Source organism: Bombus vancouverensis, chromosome 5 (assembly GCF_051014615.1).
Source record: "Bombus vancouverensis nearcticus chromosome 5, iyBomVanc1_principal, whole genome shotgun sequence".
Classification (NCBI taxonomy): Eukaryota; Metazoa; Arthropoda; class Insecta; order Hymenoptera; family Apidae; genus Bombus; species Bombus vancouverensis.
The window spans coordinates 9,070,585-9,091,815 of record NC_134915.1 but is presented as its reverse complement, the minus strand read 5'-3'; the positions used below and the strand labels follow the sequence as shown (position 1 = coordinate 9,091,815).

General features: G+C 34.0%; 2 protein-coding genes and 1 long non-coding RNA gene across 6 annotated transcripts in view; 2 read left to right on the top strand and 1 right to left on the bottom strand.

Annotated features, from left to right (window-relative positions):
* LOC117161566 (cell growth regulator with RING finger domain protein 1) overlaps positions 1–17,169 on the top strand; it is a 43,087-nt gene extending 25,918 nt beyond the window's left edge. For both annotated transcript variants that reach the window (XM_033343208.2, XM_033343201.2), the window contains exons 3-6: positions 13,965–14,136; positions 14,269–14,410; positions 14,660–14,767; positions 15,159–17,169. In XM_033343208.2, coding sequence (XP_033199099.1) covers positions 13,965–14,136; positions 14,269–14,410; positions 14,660–14,767; positions 15,159–15,611 — 875 coding nt within the window. In that variant the 3' untranslated portion in view covers positions 15,612–17,169. The remainder of the gene's footprint in view (positions 1–13,964; positions 14,137–14,268; positions 14,411–14,659; positions 14,768–15,158) is intronic.
* On the bottom strand, positions 11,463–12,800 carry LOC117161660 (uncharacterized). The gene is made up of 3 exons (XR_004465063.2): positions 12,164–12,800; positions 11,876–12,055; positions 11,463–11,794 (listed from the first exon to the last, which is right to left on the bottom strand). It is a non-coding gene; the product is annotated as an uncharacterized LOC117161660 (long non-coding RNA).
* A 1,405-nt stretch (positions 17,170–18,574) lies between the features above and the next one.
* LOC117161522 (protein odr-4 homolog) lies at positions 18,575–21,177 on the top strand. 3 transcript variants are annotated; one of them, XM_033343125.2, is made up of 8 exons: positions 18,575–18,683; positions 18,761–18,870; positions 19,134–19,316; positions 19,409–19,611; positions 19,681–20,032; positions 20,102–20,315; positions 20,382–20,564; positions 20,646–21,177. In XM_033343125.2, the coding sequence occupies exons 2-8, from the start codon at positions 18,775–18,777 to the stop codon at positions 20,801–20,803; spliced, it is 1,389 nt and encodes a 462-aa protein (XP_033199016.2). In that variant the 5' UTR covers positions 18,575–18,683; positions 18,761–18,774; the 3' UTR covers positions 20,804–21,177. The 3 variants fall into 3 exon arrangements, with proteins under 3 accessions (XP_033199016.2, XP_033199010.2, XP_076474904.1); XM_033343119.2 differs by lacking the exon at positions 18,575–18,683 and having other exon boundaries at positions 18,690–18,870; XM_076618789.1 differs by lacking the exon at positions 18,575–18,683 and having other exon boundaries at positions 18,856–18,978.
* The last annotated feature ends 54 nt before the right edge of the window (positions 21,178–21,231 follow it).

The following is a 21,231-nucleotide window of genomic DNA, read 5'->3' as shown; positions in this document are numbered from 1 at the left end:
TAAAATTACGATACATTGATTTTTTTTCAACCGTAGATATTCCTGTGTCCTCGGCTCGTTTAGTATATATCTAAGAAGTTTCTGATATATCTTTTATACCTTAAGTTATCTTTTTCGCCAGTTGGCCATTAATCATTTCATTGGAACAGCTTCTGCGTGTTATGTGTCCTGTCGAAGAATTCTCTTACGTTAAGAAATCGACAAATGTTTGCTTCATCTTTAAGTTTAGACGAAACTCTAATAAACACGAATATTGTCCATTATTCGCTATCTGATACGAATAAATTTGTCGTCAACATCCGTTCTAGAGAATTACTGATTAACTTAAACGTACGTAAGATAAATGAAACGTCAGAGATAAGTGATATTTTCCTCGTTGATATCTAACTCGAAGACGATAGTGGCTCGTTTCTCGTGGAAACGATGAATTTTCCCGGTAAGGCGCCAATAGAGGAGAGTCATGGCAAGGGCAGAGTATTTTCGAATTCCAAACTCGCAGGCAAAGCTGACCATGTAAAACCGTGAGGGTCGATCGCGGAGGTATAGACTGTAGAATCGTTCATCGAGGACAGCGTTTGCTTGTCGGAACACACAAATGTTACGTAAGTTACGTGACAATATGTGTAATAATTTCCACTTGATCCTGTGGAATTATTGATAAACTCAATGTAAGAATTATTAATAAATCTGAGCCACCAGCTGCTTGTACGTGGGTCTTTCTCATCCTTGATAGTTTCGAATAAGGTTCTTCGATCGTTCTTTTGGCAATAATGTACCATAATGGAAAACACATTAATCGACAAGTTGCTGTGTGTTAATGCTGGTCGTTGGCAGATGTTTGAAAATCAATCGTACTTGAACGATGGTTAGTAAGTAAAGTTTCTTAATAATTTACTATGTTTTGAAAAACTCATTAGGATCAATAAACGCCATATCGCTAATGGAGATCTTTCAGAATTTTATAAACATGTAGGTATATCTAGAATCTTCATTTTGCAATGCTTTTTCGACTGGATTCCAATGTAACGAAATCAGATTTGAATTAATAGATATATCTCCAATGAAAGAAACGCAAAGATATGTTTTGCTAATGGAGCTGATTATCATTCAAAAACAAAATTACAAAAACAAAATCTGACGTCGGACATTGATTAATCCTATAACGACGTAGCTTGAGAGAGAGAGAGAAAGAGAGACTCATCAAATGTAGCAACATAAATTTCACATTTTAAATATCACCGTGTATCTAACGCAATTATTAATATTTGTTTCTTATATGTAATTAAAGTAATGTACCTTTTGCATCTCATACAATAGAAACCTGAGAAATTGTCTTCCTAAATCTGAATTCTTCGTCGTTTTATCAAAGGATTAAAAAACGAACGATGTCCTCGAGAATTCCGTAACAGCTCTAAAACAGAACCTTTACCATCGATCGACCGATGGTTGATCGACGTTATGCGTGTCAAGTTCACCGACTCGTTCGAAAAACTTACTTAACAAGCATGTTACGAGTTGCAGCGAGCGAGATGAAAGGCAACGAATCGAAAGCTCATTCATAGCCTGGCATTTTACCGAGCAAATATTACATCTGCCTGCGTATCGGTGAACGGTTGCCGGCACTAAATAGCTCTCTCGGTACTAAATAGCTCTCCCGGTCTCATTGTGCAACATGTAATCGCGATTGAATCGAGAGAGAGAGAGAGAGAAGAGCTTGTGGTCCAGGTTACGAAAGGTAAACCAACCGGTGATGTAATGTTGCGAGTCGATTGCAAGATTCCTTCTTCGACGGGAGAAGCGAGTTAACCTGGTGGTGATCGTCCGCTCGAGACGAAATCTTCTCATGATCATCGCTATTTAGTTCTCGTACTTCTTAACGATGTTAAAGCTTTCGAAACTTGTACGTATCTCGATAATTGCCGCGTTTCGCAGTTCCACGTTTCAATTTAGTTGTTTGGCGATTGCTACATTGTAAATGTAGGATGGAAGAACGAAAATGATTCGAAATAATATCTCTAGGATAATACGGACGAATATACTTAATAGTGATATTAGTAATTAGCAACGTCGATATAAGTAACGTATGAGTTTTATAGCAAATCCAATGGAGTAGAGAAGTTATAAAGTAGATTTCTATTTACTTTTAACGTAACGTATGTTATCTTCATTTGTGTACATATTTCGTATTTCATGAATATTTTACTTTCTTGTCATATTATGTTGCTAAAAGATATCTTTCCTCATGGCGTTGAATTATGAATAACGTCAGGATGTATGTTCCATAACTTCAGGTAGCATAGTGAAGACCTTGTTCTTATTTTTTGGCTCCCATCTTGTAAATTCCAGCCTTGTTCCCATATACCAGCCTTGTTATAAGTTCAAGATGTACATGAGTATGAATAAACTTGGTGGGCACTTAATGAATCATCAACGTAATAAACGAGTTATTAAAAGAGTTAATTCCATTAAAGGGACATTAATAATAATTTAATTACTTGTTACACAAGATGAACTTCGTAAAAGGAATTATCATATTCATCTGGAATCTAGAGTACAACAATTATTTCTTCATCGGTTCAAGGCTCCAGTTATCTTACTTTCGTTTCTTAGAATTCTTTCTTTCATTTCTTTGAACGTATTTTTAAGTCCCAGTTCTAGTATCACGCAAACGTGACAGATTTTATTACGGTATCACATGTCCCAGAACCATGTCGTTATTAGACAACTATACCACGTACGTTCAAACTATCATTTAAGATAAAAACATTCTTACTCCCTTTCCCAAGCAATAGATAGCAGCAATCTCCTTCAATTTCAATCTCATTTCTATCATTTCGAACATGCTGTGCTTTTTTTTGATGATCTTGCATCTATCATATTATATCCATCGTATTTTGCTATCGCTAACGACTCTTTTAGTTGGAGGAAAATATATAAACCAATGAAGTATGAAGCCTACGTAGAAATTCGTTTCACCTATCAAATATTATAGCGAATATCGTACAATTTTCGTTTTCAATCTCAAATAAACGTTAGAATAAATCCTCTTCCTTCGGATCTCCAACTTCTTTTGTTTCATCGTTTCTCTTTTTGCATTTTTTTTCTATTCCTCTCGTGACGTGTCCTATTCTCAAGCAAATAGAGTGCGTCGTTTTCAGGAAATTTTTTCGCAGGCACGTACTCACGAGCATCGTAGCGTGGCGTCGCACATAATGCAACATCCTGTCGAATCATTGCTTTTGTATTACGTAAAACGCCGCCCGGTATACGAGGGCAGGATAAAGAGAGAGGAGGAGAAAAACGCACACTGCAGCGCCGTTCTTTTTCTTCTCCTCCTTCTCTTTTTCACTTCTTTTTCAGTCTTTTTTCTATTATTATACGCGTGTCCCTGGCCAATTGCACAGAAATGAATTCGCCGACTGCAATTATCCTCGCGAGTGAGTTCTCGACCGCCTCCTACTTTCATTCTTGTTCCCACAATACATAATAGGCTGTATTGTTAGAAAAGAAACTAGACTACTCCTCGTCCTTTTACCAACTAGAAGTAAATTCTTCTCTTTTCTTTTCATATATATTTTTTTCTGCTCGTCTATATCCCGTTACGTCGTCTGTAGTCGCTTCATCGAATATGTAATAGTAACTGAACTGCTCGTAAATTTTCTCCAAGGAATCATATAGCACAATTTCTCGCATGAAGACAGTTTTAAAATACAATCTCTGTCAATCATATATTACCAAAAAACTGTCATCTTATTAAATTTGTTTACGGAGTTCTGTGAAAAAATATTTACGTGAAAAGTGTTACTTTCTCAACAGTATCGTTTCTCCTTTTATATTATACTATTATATTATACTTTTTATACTTATATTATACTTTTTTTATACTATTATATTATTATACTTTTTATATTATACTATTATATTATACTTTAAATATTATTATATTTTATATTATACTTTTTATATTATATTATACTAAGCTACGTTCTTTTATCTACCAAACAACACAAAAACCAGGAAACCAACATCATACTCATATTTTCTTCCTTATAATCTCCATACAAAGTCAGTTAAGCTTCTGGAGGAAGCGTACAAAGTAGAGGATTTGTTCATCGATCTCTTTATCGAATCCCAAATGAAGAAGAACGGCGCCCTTGAAATTTTAAATTACAATCGCGTTGATTCAAACTTCTCATTCAGCGCATTTAGCCGTGTGAAGAATCGATTTTGATGTGCTGATCGAAGCACACGGTGAAGAATCTATTTTAAGAAATCGAGTTATGCGGTAAATATTCCCCTGCATATATGCACACATGTACGTATGTACGTTTTGTTTGATCTGTCTTTCTGTGTTGGATCGATAACGCGGTTTGAGAATCGGACGAGAAACGTCAGAATAATTTTAGAAAAAGGACACTCGAGAAGCCTTAAACGGGAACGATCGTAACACTGTAACGTGTAAGATAACGGTTCCTGCCGCGCAAAAAGAACGGTTTCTCGTTTGGTTGCCAAAGTCACAGTACATGTCAGTTAGTACCAGAGTTTAGAAATGTGCTCACGTAAGAAATTATACGTTCTACCCCACTATTGGTGATTTATGATCCTCTCAGAATTGTAGTTTCGTAGGTAATGATTACACTTGCGCTTTTTTTAGAACAGGTTTTAAACGGAGAGATTATTCGTTTAAAAAGAACCAATTGTTACATTCAAATGATTTTTCTGTAGCTAAGAAGTTTTCGGATATTGCAGAAAATACGTTTCAGATCCATCAAGAGTTGTTTTCATCCCCTTCGATATGGATCTTGGATTTTCGTTAAAATTTAGCCATTTACGTTTAAAAATGGTCAGGAAGTTATCAATTCTAAAAATGTTATACCGAGCTACCACAGTCTTGATCTTTTTATATTTTCACCTTTTTCATATTTTCCAAGAAACGATAATTTTTTGTAATTAACATTGTCTAGTAATCTTCTTTAAAAATCTACATTTCTCAATGTCAGCTCTGAGTCTCCACTCCTCTTTTCACTTTTCTTTATTTTCATGGCTACCGTATCCAGCTTCGCAGTACAAAGTTAACAATGGCGATAATAAATTATTATTGTTATTATTATTATCTATTTAATTCTGGCTTTTTTGCTTTGAATAGCTTTCAGTTATCGGCCTTGCAACCGTACATAATTTTTACCCAATACAACAATAATGATAGTGAATTGTAATGAATAAAGAAGTATGGAATTCGATAAAAATTTCATACGTCGAGAAAACAAAGACTCTCCGAAGTGGAAGGAAAGGAAAAGCGAACGGGCACAACGCAAATAAGAGAAATTTACGTCAACTTGCTCAAGGCATTTTTGCACCTACAATGACCTACATAGTTCTGTTGTTTCTCTAGTCAATACAAGAGTTTCTTCTTCAAGGAAAAAGAAGCGTACACTAACTAACGACTATTTTTGCACAGTACGCATCCTTTCCATCTCTTCTAAGCTTTTGTAAATTTACACACGACAAATATTTATGCCATTTGTATCCACTCGGGATTGAGAGAATTTATATTTTATCCCGCACGACTTAGTTTTTCTTTTTCCTGTTTTCCTTTCATTTCTTGGAAGCTATCATAGAACTGATATGAAAAAGAAATGACCGTGTCTTTTTTATAGTTAGTTAATTGCAGATATCATGTATATCGCAATTGATTTAATTAAATTAAAAAATCGCAAATTTAATTAAATTAAAAAATAAGTTGTTACGTGTAAAAAAATGTAATGAATTTTTTTCTATATTCTATATATATATTTCTATTTTCTATATTCTATATATATTCTATATACGAAATTGATGATCTAATCGTAAGAAATCTAGTTTATCACGTGTACTGCGTACATCTCAAATCCATATTTTTTTACGATATACTTTATGATACCGACTTGATAAAGTCTTTTTAAATACTGAAAATCCAATCAGCAATGAAGGTGTTAACCTATTCATTAAATTGCTACCTAATCAAAGAATTCTATATTCGTAGAATTAAAATTTAACAAAAACGAATCAATTTTAGTTAGACCAATTTCGATTCTTACAATTCCTAGGAAAATTGAAACAACACATAAAGGGTAGAAAATAAAGAAATTACTATATTGCAAAGATTGAATGAGTTAATATTGTTCGTGATAATATTCGCGGTAAAAATTCTGTTTGGTAAAAGGTCAACAAGAATCAGCTAGCAAAGTTAAAAAAGCGGACAAAAATTCCGAGTGAGCCTAATGAAGATTGTAAACTGCACAGAGCGACGGAGCTTTAAAGATCAGAAACCCAGCGGAGAATTGTAAATGAGTCGTCAAGTGGTTGGAGCAATTAATGGCTGCGGCTTGCTTTCGCATATATTGTACTGCAAACGTTTGCTTGTGGAAGCGCTAAAGAGTTGCAACAATAGGAGCAAAATAAAAGTCAGTGCTTTCACACTTCATGGTCACGCGAGCAATTATCATCTCCCCTTTGTTCCTTTCGTTCAAATGAGAATCATAAACTTTTAAATTATTGGCCATAGTTTCATTTACGAAACAGTTTTTAAATTGTAATTTAATGTAAAATGTAATTTAAATTGAAATAATTCGATTGCATTATTTTGATCTGTTTTTCTTGATAAAGAATTAACGTGGTATTTGGAAGAGATAGACAATTTTTTTCTCGAATTATTAAAATTAGTCTTTGACATATTTACAGATTTTTAAGTGCTTCTAAACTTCTGCATATGCACCGATCTCTTTTCTTTTTCTGCAACATCGCCTTTTACTGATACTAATAATATCATACCTGTTAATTCAAGGACGAATAATATCATACTTTCGTAATAAATCTATTGCAATAGAAAGTTCCATTAACCGAGCATAGCCGAGTAAAATCGCAGAAACAAATCTACAGAAAGGAAATCTTAACTCAAGTATCCAAGACCTCTTAAAATACCAAAAATAAAGCTACTTGAATTGAATCTCGACTCAGACCATCGATCCACCAAAATGCAGTGCAATGTTGAAAGATAAACAGATGAGAATAAAATACAAGATATCTTAACTATAAAATAGATTTACCTTCTAAGAAGATTATAGGATATTTAATTATATCTTAATCAGTCTTATCGACATTTAAAAAATACGATTAAATTATAATAATCCTCTTAGCATCCATAAACATCCCATTTACATCCTCTTAATTGATTCACCATTCTTACAATACACTTAATTGCTCAGTATTCTCTAAAAATTATCATCGAGCTGCCTCAAATCGATTATTTGACATTACTACTAGCCAAGACTGTTGGTCGACAAAGGTTTAAGATCTTTCTTGGCACAACTATGATGTTGAGTTTTATTGAAATAGAAGCATAATTATGTACCAGACTATGGATATTTATACAAACTTATTTGTTTTGTAGTCTAGTGGTAAATTTGTACTCTAGTCAGTGAATCTACTCGCAAATTTGTTTTACCTATTAATAATATAAAAAATATTGTACCTTGGTTAGTTACTTATTTTTGTACCGAGCGTGCATTCTATTTATTTTTTCATCTTTAAATTCCCACGGATGCATAAAAATCCGTAGTCTAACGATCAGATATATCTCATTATTTTCATAACTGTTTTTCCTTATTATACGCTACTTTATCCGTATAATATGCTTCAACGAATATGCTTCTAACATAGACAGATACTGCCTTTCTCCGTAATCCTCCAGTATCTCTGGCTAACTATAATCTATCATTTTTGTGGAGTAATGCCTCCAGTTTCCGCGGCGACCGGACATGATTGAAGCGCGGTTGCGTGTTCAGCAGCCGGCTTATTCCACGAGAGGATTTCGACATCGTTTGCTCAAGGCTAGGAACTATTACACGTACATATGACCGATCGCCAGTCGCCGGTTTTGGATCGGTTTCTCCGTGTTGTTGCGATCGCCCGAGCAAAACGATACGAAGAATGCTACTAGTCGTAGCGTACCAACATCTTGTATAAAATGGAATAACAAGAAAAACCCGGCTTGTCGTACGTGACTCTCTGGGCGTAGAACAATCAAGGTCGATAGAAACGATCATATGCCATTTATGTAGGCCTTTCTGTTTCTGCGGATATATTTACCCTGATATATCACGCGTTCTTTTCTGTTCTAATCGAACGTGCGCTTCGAGTAGATTTTTACGCCCGATCTTATGTTTCTTATCGTTATGTATGTAGCGGGCAACAACAATGAATTGACGCTATATATCAATTACGTCACGCAATATCAGAAGCTAAATTGATTAAGTCCATTTTCTGAAAGTATCGTTGCTTTAGTGTCACAATTACATGACTCTTGTTTCATTCTTTACAGACTAAAGAATTAACTTCGATGGAGTTCTTAATTATAATTGAACATGTATAGGTAACGTATTATGGTAGATATTATTATTATTATTACAACCGATATTATAATCTCAAGAAACGAATTAATCTGCTATTATCGCGTATACATACATAGATATGTTCGTGAAATGATCCCAAGTTTTAGATTTGTATATATGTACGTTTGATAAAAATAGCGTAGTTGGTACGGTGGGATGAACTTCACTGTATCTGCAGTGACGATGACTAACTTGGTATATATCTTGACTTAACTGAAGAATTCACTTTTATCTATTAGATTTCTAAGTAAGTCAAGGTCAGTGTGTAGACGGTCAGTGCTGATCGGCAAAAGGTTGGTATTTGGATTCATCGTTCTACAAAAATTAGATAAACCTTGATCTCTTATCGTTTCTTGCAATGAAGCAATAATCAGGGAAAAGTTAGACACGGTATTTTTATTAACTAAAAAGATATATGTATACATAAAATATTTAAAATAGAGTACTCAGTATAATATTTAGTACATGATGCAAATCTCACTGCGTTTGAAATCCGGTTATGATGATCAGTTCTCTCCATCGCCTATATTCTATAAACTTTCCATTAGCGAAGGAAGTGATAATCTAGTGTTCTCGACACGAGTTTAAGTATCTATCTAAGTATTCAAGTTTGTGATTCGCGATGAAAAAATTGTAGAAGAGATCGATCTCTCGGAAGTCGTGTTTTCCCCGAGCCAATTAAAGCTCGGTGGTGACGAGCGACTTTTTGACGCTGCGTCGTATGTCTCCTTCTGTTTTCCCAATTAAAAACAACGAAGACAAATGTATGACGTAGCGAGAACACAGCGTCGAAAAATCGCTCGCCCTTACTGTGCGCCTAAACCATGCAGAAAAAGCAGACTTTGAAAGAGCAAGTACGTTCTTGTTGCCATTGCCTGGAATTCTCTGGCTGAGTGGTTGAGTCACAGTTCAAACAGGGGAGATAGAAGCCTCGAGTATTGCTCGAGACACATAGCAACCCATCGACGAGACAAAGAGGCGGAGATACTGGTTTCCATCTTACTGCTATAGGATGAAGGGATATAGTCGATAATATTAGCAAATTTATTTCGAAATTAAAGTGGACACGAGATCGATTAATATGACTAACGTTGAATTGTAACGCGCAATAAAGAGATTTATCAGGAAGCAGCTTCGAGAATGTCCACGGGAATCTTCGTTTCTACATATCTTTAAAGGAATTAACGTTTTGTTTTGCTTACCGTATTCCGCTCGATTTTATAATCATTGTTTCATTCATGAAAGTCTCGTGAATCACCATTTCCGTTTGAGCTTGTGTCCATCGAAGAAATATGTGACAACGAGAGGAAAGGGGAAGGAAACAAATGAAAATTAATTCACGTCAATACGAATTCATTAGCAATCGATAAGATTATAATTAGCTGTTGTTTAATTATCATCGTTCTCACTATCTCTTACAATAAAGGAACGCCGACCTTCGATTCTATTTTTATTATTTGGAATCCGCAAATGGATAAGAAAAAGTAATTTCACAATTTCACCAGGTTACGTAGGTGTTACGGTAATCGCACTCGTGCTCAGCTACCATTGCACTGTACGTTCTGTTTGCCCCGTGAACGAAAGAGACGGGTATGTGCACGCAAAATGGTCCGATTTCCACGAGTAGCTGGTGCAACGGTGCAACCAAGCGAACGGATTAGTGGGTTTGTTCTGATTATGCAATGACATTTGATAATCGACTATTCCACGCTGGCTGTTATCATCATAATTCAGTCGGCTTTATGGAACAGTCGCTTTTGTTCCTTTTTCTCCGCGTAGCAGTTTATTGAACTGGACATTAATTGTATTATATATTATATATACTGATTTTATATTATTGCGGCTTTATATTATATTTATTATATTATATTATATTATTTTATATTACATTATATTATATTATATTACAGCTTTATATTAAGAATTTTAATATCACTTGTAATTAGTACCATTCCTATTTTACAATCGTCGTACAGTAACGCAAAAACTCAGCCATTAACGCGAGTATGGTAAACACGAAGATTCCTGCAAGAAATAGCAAACTTGTTTCTTTAAATTCTTAATAACGTAAAGTAAAACTCGCAACATTCTCTAACTGATTAACTTTGAACGCAAACTTCCTCGATAAATATTTTAATAAAGACCGACTTCACTTAGAAAATTGAAAATATAGATTCTATGGGAAATACGAAAGAGTTTCAAGGCTTAAAATTTCCAGCAACGTAAAGTAGAGCTTCCAATATTTTCTAAGCGACCAACTTCGAACGCAGACTTCTTCGATAACTATTTAACGAAAACCGACTTCAATTAGAAAATGAAAATATAGATTGCGAGGAAGATACGAAAGAATTTCGTGCCACGAAACCGAACCACTGAACTGTACTTTGGAATTCGGGTTAATTACAGTCCTGTAAATCAAACACTTGAAACTTAGATTATCATTAAATTTTGCCCCTATGAAAAACCAATTTTGTCAAAAATAAATAGCTATATTGTCGGTACATGGTCCACTATCACCTACCGAATGGCAAGAGATTTATGTGTGTTCACTTTGTCAAACCGTGGGTGATCATAGTGCAATATACTGTGCAATTGCAGTTGATCTGGTTGGCTGACTGGCCTTTCACCGATCCATTCCATCGTTGTATGTACCACTCGACTAATCGATCATGTTGTATTCGACGATCGGAAAGGTTCGCGAATCCTCATGATCGAGATAGGTCAGTCATTGACAATTCTACTGTTGAATACAAGCAGAACTTCAATGTCAACCGTAAGCTTTTAGAGCCTGTAGTGAACTTATTTTAAACTTTGCACGGTGTAAGTTTCATATTTTAAATGTCACCATACGTAACGCAATAAATATTTTGCTTTCTATAAACAATCGCAACAATAATGCACATATTTCTCGTATCTGATAGCAGAAGAAGATAACTATTCTGCAAGTTATCCATTTTCAATTCTTCGTTATCTTATTACATCGTTAAAAAATAAAACTATCTCTATTTAAAAATTGACTATTTCCGTTCTGAAGGCAATATCAATTCTCAAAATTTACTGTGGCGTCGGCGATTTTAGATATAGGAAAATAAAATTTAAGGAGCACGTTAGTTAAAGCTCTTACTTTATTTACGCGTTTTGCACAAAAAGAGCTTACATATTCCGAGGCCTTTTTGCATCCAACAGTGCAATTTAATTCGACTTACGTTAAATCATTCCTTAGGATTGACTCTATGCAGGATGAAGCCCTTCGAAGAGAAGCTTCGTTTGCAAACTTTGAAAGAATCGAGAAATCAGATTTCTGGGATTTCTAATGTCGAAGAACGCACTCGACGGATGTCTGGAGCTTTTTGTTAAACTCAAGACTGTAACATTCAGTATTCAGATTAATATCAGATTATACAGAATATTCTAGAGTTTCGAACGTTTCAGGTATACTAGTCTACCTTGCAAAAGTCAGACTCGTGTTCCCTCCAGAACTTCTAGGATATCATTCATGAAGTTTGACCCACATCGCGCAGCTCATTATCACAGCCTACGTGTTAAGTCTTTGCCAACTACTCCAGTTATGCTTGACCAGCCATGCTTTAACTCGAAATTGTGCAATTTTGCATTTGCCATATCACCTGGCAATAGGAGAAAAAAATATATGAGAATATAAGCTGAACCTTGCGGCGCATCCAAGTTGCATTAGAATTGTTGCGTTGATGTAAAAGTTTTATTTTTATATTTACTGTCTGCTAACACGAATGGCTCTGCTATGCTTTAATTCGCAATTATGCTGTTTTCATCGCGCTATTATTGTAGCCGTATGAACACAAGTTTAAATGCAGGTAACTTGACTAATCTGAACCTTCAGATCGTCGGTTTGCGGATCACTGATCGTCTCAAGATGAACTCTGTTGCAAGACCTCGCGTAGACTCGATCAAAGCGCGACTAAAAAACAACTCTGTGTTCTACTATTTCGTGGCTTCGTGGAATGGCCGATTTGATACTTCGTCTGTGTCGGAGTCTACCACGTTAAACGATCCATCTTGACAGCTTTCACTTTCGTTCACACTAGCCCCGCGTGATCTCCAAACAATCTCCCCTTGATGGTAGCCTCTCCGCGAACGACGAGGATTTTTGGCTAGTCTGCCTGTTTGAACCTCGAATTGAGAAGTGACTCGAGGTCCAAGACCCGAGATTACGAGATTCAGGTCATGATCCTCCGCTTCCTGTGTCGTTTTTCGCCACGAAACGTCGCCTGCAATTATTTCTTTCTCTTCTCGAACACAACGATTCGTTAATTCGCTTGGTAAACAGATCTACTTGTCGTTTTATTAGCATGTATAAGTGTGACAAGGTTGACGGAAAGGTTTATGGATATACTACACATATTACCTGTTAGAGCTCAGAATTATAGTTGACGTCAAAGAGTTTAGAAAGGCCGTTCTCGAGATACGTGGTACGATGACTCATTCGAGGAATAGTTATACACATTATCACTTCGCAAAGTTCAACGTATCCCATGTCGCGTATAAGCAGTGTAATTATTGTAAATAGTTGCGTTTCGAATGTTATACGCCTCGACTTTCGTACGCTTTTAAATCTAAATTTAATTGATAAAAGATTAAAGCTTCGAAATAGTTTCGTCATCGTCTCGAATTAATCGGGTTCGCTTTTAGTAATTTTCTCGATTTGATTTTCTTCAATCAGTTTCTCGACAAGCAAGAAGATGGCATAAAGAATTCCAAGATAACGCTCGTAACTTCACATCACTTTCCTCCATTTTTCAATTTATGCAGTTGATTAGTACAGCCTTTGAAAGGCTGATATGACGCAGCTGCCAGCCAATTATTATATTGAAACACAAGAGATCTAGATAGTAGAAGCAGAGATCGTAAATGGTACTCTAATAACCACGAAACGAGTAGGGTTCCTAGGTACTCCTTCACAGAGAACAATGAGCATTCGCGAGAATTAGACCTGCAGGAAGTACGTTGTGGTTTGTCCTCTCACGCATGACCTGGAAACCCCGTTGGCCGAGATATCTTGGAACCAGACGAGAGGGAAAAAAAAGGTTGAAAGTAGGCTTGTTACATAATCATTTTGAGTAACGTCACGATGTGAAATAATACGGTTAACATATCGCTGCGAAACTCTTTTCTTAAGTTACTCTCAGCTCTTATTATGTTACAATAAAACGAACGTTCAGTAGTTATATAGTCGTTCCACTAGCTTATGATTTTCCATGATCTTCCATGATTATCGAGTAACCGTAGAATGTAATGAATGTATTACTTGTATAATAATCATTTGCGCGAATTAACGATGATATGCTCGAGGAGAAAATTTAAAAGCAATAGAACTATAAATTTAGTCAGTAAAAGGTAGGATTCCACGCTGTAACAGTAACAAATGATCCTTAAATATCTTTTTATTTATAAGAATATATCTTTTACATGAACAAGTTGTAAATCTTGTAACATTATTGATACATCACCCTGTATATAGGTATAATACTAAAATGTCCTCTTACTTTCTTGTTACAGAGGTAGAATGCGAAATATCAAGTCAAGTCGAGTACTCTCTGCAGGCGCTTTGGGGCGTCAGTATAAGGGAACTTCACTTGGCGCTTTGGAAACCTTGGAGCACCCTTAGAGACGCGTCCTTGAACGGCACTCTTCTCCAAGGTCACGCGCAGTATCTCACACCACTACAAACGTATCCTTTTATAAAATAATTTTAATTCTTATTCTTTTTTTTTAATTATCTTTTGTAATTTGTAAACATTTGTATCGTAATTAACATTACCGTTAATGGTACCACTGATAATTCCTTGATTGAGAAATACAGTAGACAACCACACGGGGAAGAAACATTGAGATTGTCGCTTCCGGCACCAGAATTAGAACTTGGGACACCACCTAGACTTTGTTATCCTTTAGTAATCTTCTTAACTCGCAGGGATAATGGAGATCCTCATCCAGACGAGACCGTGGGTATCTTCTGAGTTTTTACAAAAGCATCGGTCATCTCAATTGCTAATTTATCGTAGAACTTTTGTGAAACGATTTAAATTCTGTAAATACAATGATAATTGTAATGCGGAAAATAACGTATAACTGAAAATGAAATGCAAAGGAGCAACTACTTTAATGTATATTGTCGAAATATAACAAGCATTGCGTGACTCGATTACAATCTTATTACCATTAATTAAACTCGGTTTTGTTTTCCTTGCAAGGTGGCTCTGGTAAACGTTGTCCACATCAAAGACAGCGTGTGCACTTTACCAACCTCGATCTTGGCGCAATATCTAAAACAGGCAAATGGCCAGTTGTCTTGTCTTAAGGTAAGTCTCTATATTCAAATTCAACATCAGGAAAACCACTCGAAAACTTCCAAGTTTTATATATTGCATTATATACTTTTATATGTTAACGTGATAAGAAATAATTTTCTTCAAAGAACTAGTTTATACTTGTTCTATAACAGTGTATATAAGTATAACAGAACATTTTATTGCACAAAAGTTGAGTTTAGAATATAATAAAATAAAATTGTAACGATAACTTATCACTAACTAATCAATTTTTTAATCATTTTCTTGTATTGTATCTGGTACCTAATACCTATATAAAGATTGAAGATTTTACGGTGGTTTCATAGTTTTATGAGACACACCATATTTCTATCTCAAGCACAAATTAAATTCTGTACTGATAAAACTATTTCTGTTGCAGCAACTATACCTAGCTACCGGTAACTCGACGAACTATGATGAAGGAGACGTGTCTTCGGGTCTAGGCTCAGCTCTAGCCCTCGCAGAACCTTGTAACAACAACGGTAGCTCGACTAGAGGCGCATTGGTTGCCTCCGGGACCGGCGATCCCGAGGGATCGTTATGGAACACAGCCGGAGAACAACTCTGCGTCGTTTGCCAATACTTTCCTCTTTCGCGTGCTCTGTTGCCTTGCAGACATACTTGTATCTGCGCATCCTGCTTTGGCAAACTAGATCGGTGTCCAATGTGTAGAAGCCCGATAAAGAGTTATTTCTGCATCAGGGGCGAAGAATACATGCCCTTGGAGTCAGAGATCAATCCCTGCAAACAGAGGCAACCGAGCCATGGACCCACTCACTGGCTTCACGATTGGAACGATAGACTCACAGATTTTCTTGGATTCGCACGATAGAATACTTGGTATTCTAAAATGTTTAAAATGTACAGCGTGCAGAATACGATAAAACGGAATGATTGTCATTTGTTTATCCAACTGCTTGAGAAAGTTGTACATTTTGGTTGGAGAATAGTTTGTTTGGAGTCTTTAATTCCTGTGAATTGAATCGAAGTTTGATGAGAGGAAAGTCCTTGAATAAGATCATTACAAATTTCTTTTAAGGAAGAAATCTGAGAAAGATAGGCAGGGCATTAATTCATATGGAAAACAGTAGGAAGAACGGATATTACAAGTACAAGAAAATGAAATTTCTGAACAGAATTATCATCTTTGGACTCGTGAGATATTGATATCTTTTTTTCTTGATGAAAGTTTTATGGAGAGTTAAATGAGCATGAGTGAGTCATAGTTGTGATAATTTATGATTCCTTCAGTTCGTTACTTGTATAATTTTCAGGAAGTTATCGTATCTCTTCTATTTTTATTAATTGTATGTCTTTGCCGTATAAGTTAAATAGAATATATTACTCTGTTGGGCGTTTGAATGATCTTCAATGATTGAGGAAAAAAAATGGATAATTTGTTAACGTCCAAATATATAGAAAACAAAACGGAAAATGTTTGATAAAAAAGAAGAAGTACAGAAAAACGTTTCAGATTTTTATCGCGTAACGTTGTATAAATATTTAAGGTGTAAATACAAGATACAAATAAGACATGTCCAACTTTAAGATGTAATTAATAATTAAGTTATTGATATTATTTCATACGATACGCAGATTTATCCAGTAGCTATAGAAACATTAGTTCCGATATGCATGCCTTTGAAGTATTCTTTCCCTATTTCTCTTTTTATCTTATACAAATTGAAGATATTTTTTCTCTTCCGTAATGCTCTGCCGTCCATGCACAACGATAGAGCTAATTCCCCTAAGGTTCTTTTCAAAACAACATCACAAGAAAAAAGAACGCTGCTAAATTAATTTAAGAAGGATATTACGTTAACGTTTAAACTGTAAATACACAGACTGTGATAATTCTAATAATATCTATTATTATAAACCAGATATATGAAAGAGTCCTGGATGGGGGACATAACAAAGGAGAAGGAATTGGTACGAAAGAGGAACATGAAATCATTTTCAGATTTCGCATTTGATACATACGTTAGCCTTTTTTATATCTTTTTGGCACTTGCATAAAGAATGATGATACTCTCTTACTCGGGCTTTGCAATGAAATAAAAATTTTATACCTTTTTCATAAAATTTCTTTAAACAAAATTTTTTTTATGGCAACAGAATCAGCAAGATTATATTTAAAAAAATTATTTACTTATGATAATAAGATATAATTGCAAGCCTCAATATGTGAAAGAACAAGAGTATTTGGGATTAGACATGTTGATTCAGCAGTAAAGGCCTCTAAAGTCAATGTTATTGTAGTCGAAGATCTTTTCGTATTATAATTTATATTTTATTTAGTAAGTATGTAGCATTTTGATAATGCGACAATGTCTGTATGTGAGAGAACCTGTATATAATTTATTTAATAAAGCGTATTCATGCTGTCATGCCCTATTGTTCATGAACGCATGCATCCTGACAACGAGAGTTACATTTCTAAATATAGAAATATAACTATTAAAAAATAGAATAATTTATTAATTATTTAATATTTGTCCTAGATGTTTAAGAAAAGCAATTATCAATCTTGGACTTTCTTCGCATTATCACGGATATTTGCGATATATATAGTCAGAGATGAAATGAGTGTTTACGCACGTAGTTCTAGTTATTTCACAGTACAGGTGCTGCACCATGCGGCCAAGTATTAAAAGGAACGAGCATTAGCATATACAAGAACCTATAAAATTAGGGATCTGCCTTGTTTGATTGCAATTTAGCATACATAAGAACCTATATATTTAAGTTTTAAGTTAGGGATCTACTCTGTTTAGTTGGACACTATCATAAACAAGAACCTATTTAATTGTACAGTTCTATGAAAAACTTCATATCTACTTCTCTATCCGAGCTAGACAAGTATGAGAATGACAAAATCGCGCAATAATGAAATTAATGGTAAGTTGCCTAAGAAGGAGAAATGAATCGTTTACTATATTTTTTTAGAGAAAAAAGAGAATATTCACTTTCAAACGATAACGGATCAGTGGAATGGTGCAGTAACTTTAATATATTTTTTACACACGATAATGTTTTAGATTTAAACATTAAATTTACTTTTGTCGGGATAATGTTTTTGTTATGGTAAAACCTAAATATCAATGTTTTAATAATAGATCGGCGAACAATGAATAATATTTTTGATAAAACATATGTATCTCTGGTATATGTTTTACATGCATGTTCATTTACAAAAACAATAAAAATAGAAAAAACAATTGACTATTGGTAAGATATAAAGATATGAAGACGTAACGGCTAAATTGTGTAACCCCGTAACTAACCATGCTTTTTATCCATCTTACTTTCGTTACTGGCGCAAATTTATTAATTCTATGAATTTTGATATTGTTAAAGTTAAGAGGATTATATTAAAATGAACATTTCAAATTATATTAAATACAGACGACACCTCTCATTTGGCATCCAGTGAAATAATGACAAAAAAACAGAAGGAAGATTGTGAAGATGAAACGAAAATATCAAATCTTTATTTTCTTTCAACAGCTGAGCACATTTATTTTCCAATTTTATTTCTCGGAAAATTTTCCTTAGATTTTCCTCAATTTGTCCTTCGCAATTTATCTACCGTTCAATCGTTAGCCATTCTACCGAATCCTCATTATCAGAGAATCTTAACAGTACTCTTGTATATTCCAACATTGGTTTATTAACAAATAATTCATTTTCCTCTTCTTCTCCTACCTCTCCACCCTATAATATCATTAATTATAATTCTTACCATTTCAGTAGTGTTGGTATCTTATTCTATACTGAACCGATAATGTCGCATGTGATAATAAAATGCCATGAGAGGCTACGTAGCTTGTGTAGCTCGAACCAGGGCCTGTGGAACACTCTTTTGAATTGCATGCATAGTCTATCCTATTCTTAGTCAATGGTTTGTACGCTGTACAACTAGTGATAACAGTGGTAACGTTAACATAGTAAGCTGTAATACAATTTACCTGTTAACAGAAACATCAAAAGCAATGGGCCGAACTGTATATGCAGAACAACGTCTTCATAATTATTTGACGTCACTAGCAAAACCAGATGAATACACGATAGGACTAATTGTGGGACAGGTTCGATTTTTGTATGTTCCAATTTCACGTCATCTCTGCTCTTGTCACTTGTCCTGACATATGTACTTCTTAACAGACACTCTTAAATCATTTCAATAAATATAAATGGTACATTTTTATAGAATTTTTGTCGAAATACATACAATTTTATTTAACTTATGTTCATTTTAGAATTGTGGCTTTAGATGAAAGGTTGGAATATTGTTAAAGTTTCAATGATTTCATTTTATATCATCCAACATAAATTATGATTGATATTACAGAGTGCTGGTCAAAAAGATTATATTGTGCACTTAGCAAAGACACCACCACCCCTTGGTAAAAACGTAGTGGAAGAAACATTGCTTAGTTCCACAACAAAATCTGAACAAAATACTGCTACTGAAAACCACATTAAAGCAGTAAAAGATATACCAGAGAGTTGGGTTGCAGATCATGCTAAACATGTATGTATTTTTTTCATTTTAAATATATCAAATAAATGTAATTAAAATATAGAATCATAAAAAGAAAGGATCTTTAATATTGTTGTTTACAGGTTACTAGAATGTTACCTGGTGGAATGCGTGTCCTTGGAACGTTTATTGTTGGTCCAGAGGATATTTCACATAATAATAATAATGTACAAAAACTAAAATCTGTCCTTACAACAATGCAAAAAAATTTATCATGTAATAAATATTTATGTGGGGATAATAATGAAGAACATCTTATCTTATATTTAAATAGTGTTACACAAAAGTATGATATATTGTCATATATTTAACAATTACTTTTCATCATTATTTAACTTTCTATTATTTTTTTTAGATACACTTGTAAATCTATAGAAATCCGTAATGAAATATTAAAACCAGTAGATTGGAAATTTCAAGCTAAAGCAACCAACTGGCATCAACTTGAGGCACTTATTGATTTTGATCGTCTATTTCTCATTGCTGCTAATAAAGATCCAGAAACTCTTAAAAAACAACTACAAGATATTTTAAAGAGTGTGTCAGATATCATTGAATCTTCCCTTATTGTAATTGAAGGAGAAGTTCGATCCCCAGATGATAGATTAGAGCTAATTAGTAAAAACAAGAAAGATGAAAGAAATTGTAGAAATAATGAAAAAAATAATAATGACCGATCAATTCAAATTAATTTATATATTCCATGTGTAAGTACTTGTCTTTAATAATATATAGTAATATAAATAAATATAACAGTTTATCTTGTGAATTATTAGCATGAAAAGAATCTTAACTCAGATGTGAGGATAACACCATGCAATGCATCTATACGTTTGATTGGACAATTAGTAAGTAGAACTTTCGTCCATCAAAAAGCAAATGTCGAAGAAGCTAATGCTGCAATAAAGCAAGACATAATAAGGTCATTAGCAAGTAGATTAGAAATGCATTGGGATAGTTTGATTGAAGAAGAAAATGGATCTCCAGAAGGTATCTATTTCACCACATAAGAAATTAAATAGTTATACAAAATTGTTCATTTCATTACTTTCTCAGAAAATATAACGTTACACGAACCTCCAAGAAGAGTATTAATAGCATTGCCTGAAAGTAAAGTAACATTGTCAGACTACCTATTTCCTGGTGAGGGACCTCAAGAAGCTCTTTTATCGTTGCAAGAACTCTTAGACTTAGAGGTTCAGGAAAGTAATGTTCAAAAAGACATTGAATTTGAAGCTGGTAAGTATTACATGCTTGATTGAAAGATTACATGTATTTATATATATGTATGTGTACTAACATAAAATTTTTTTTTAACAGATCCTACAGAATTCTATTCTCAAAATAAAATTGATGTGAAAACTGTTGATCTTAATATAGATTCATCTGGAAACTATCAAACAAAAATATACATTGTAAGTTTCAGTATTGCAGTTTTAATCGTAATTTTTGCTATCGTAATACAAAAGCTTTATTAATATTTATAAAAGAACGAATTTATATTTTACTATAATATGTAAAATATAATATATGTACATTTTTTTAACACAAATCATCGTGATGTTGGGAGTACAAAAGAAAACGATAATAAATAAAAACAGCATTTGCTTTAACATGATGGTGATATATTTATGCATATAGACTTCAATCGGTCGCATTGTCTGCAAATTATTGTGTAAAAGTATTAAATTATTAACCTACATTATAAGTTATGTATAATTGAAAATATTTACAAAAAATAACACTGTATCAATAATTTTATTCCAATATTTTGTGTCATAATTAAATATTTTTGTAAAGATATACATACAATTGATGTAAAACAACTGAATAAAGATACTTTTACCTATTATCTGTAGTATTTAATTTCTGCACTTTGAGGAGTACTAATCATTATCTATGTGCA

Bases quoted from the DNA above. Each gene is read 5' to 3' on its own strand.
- LOC117161522 (XM_033343125.2), top strand. From the start codon at position 18,775: ATGGGCCGAACTGTATATGCAGAACAACGTCTTCATAATTATTTGACG. The intron at 19,317-19,408 runs GTATGTATTTTT...TGTTGTTTACAG, and splicing joins TTGCAGATCATGCTAAACAT to GTTACTAGAATGTTACCTGG. The intron at 19,612-19,680 runs GTATGATATATT...TATTTTTTTTAG, and splicing joins TTAAATAGTGTTACACAAAA to ATACACTTGTAAATCTATAG.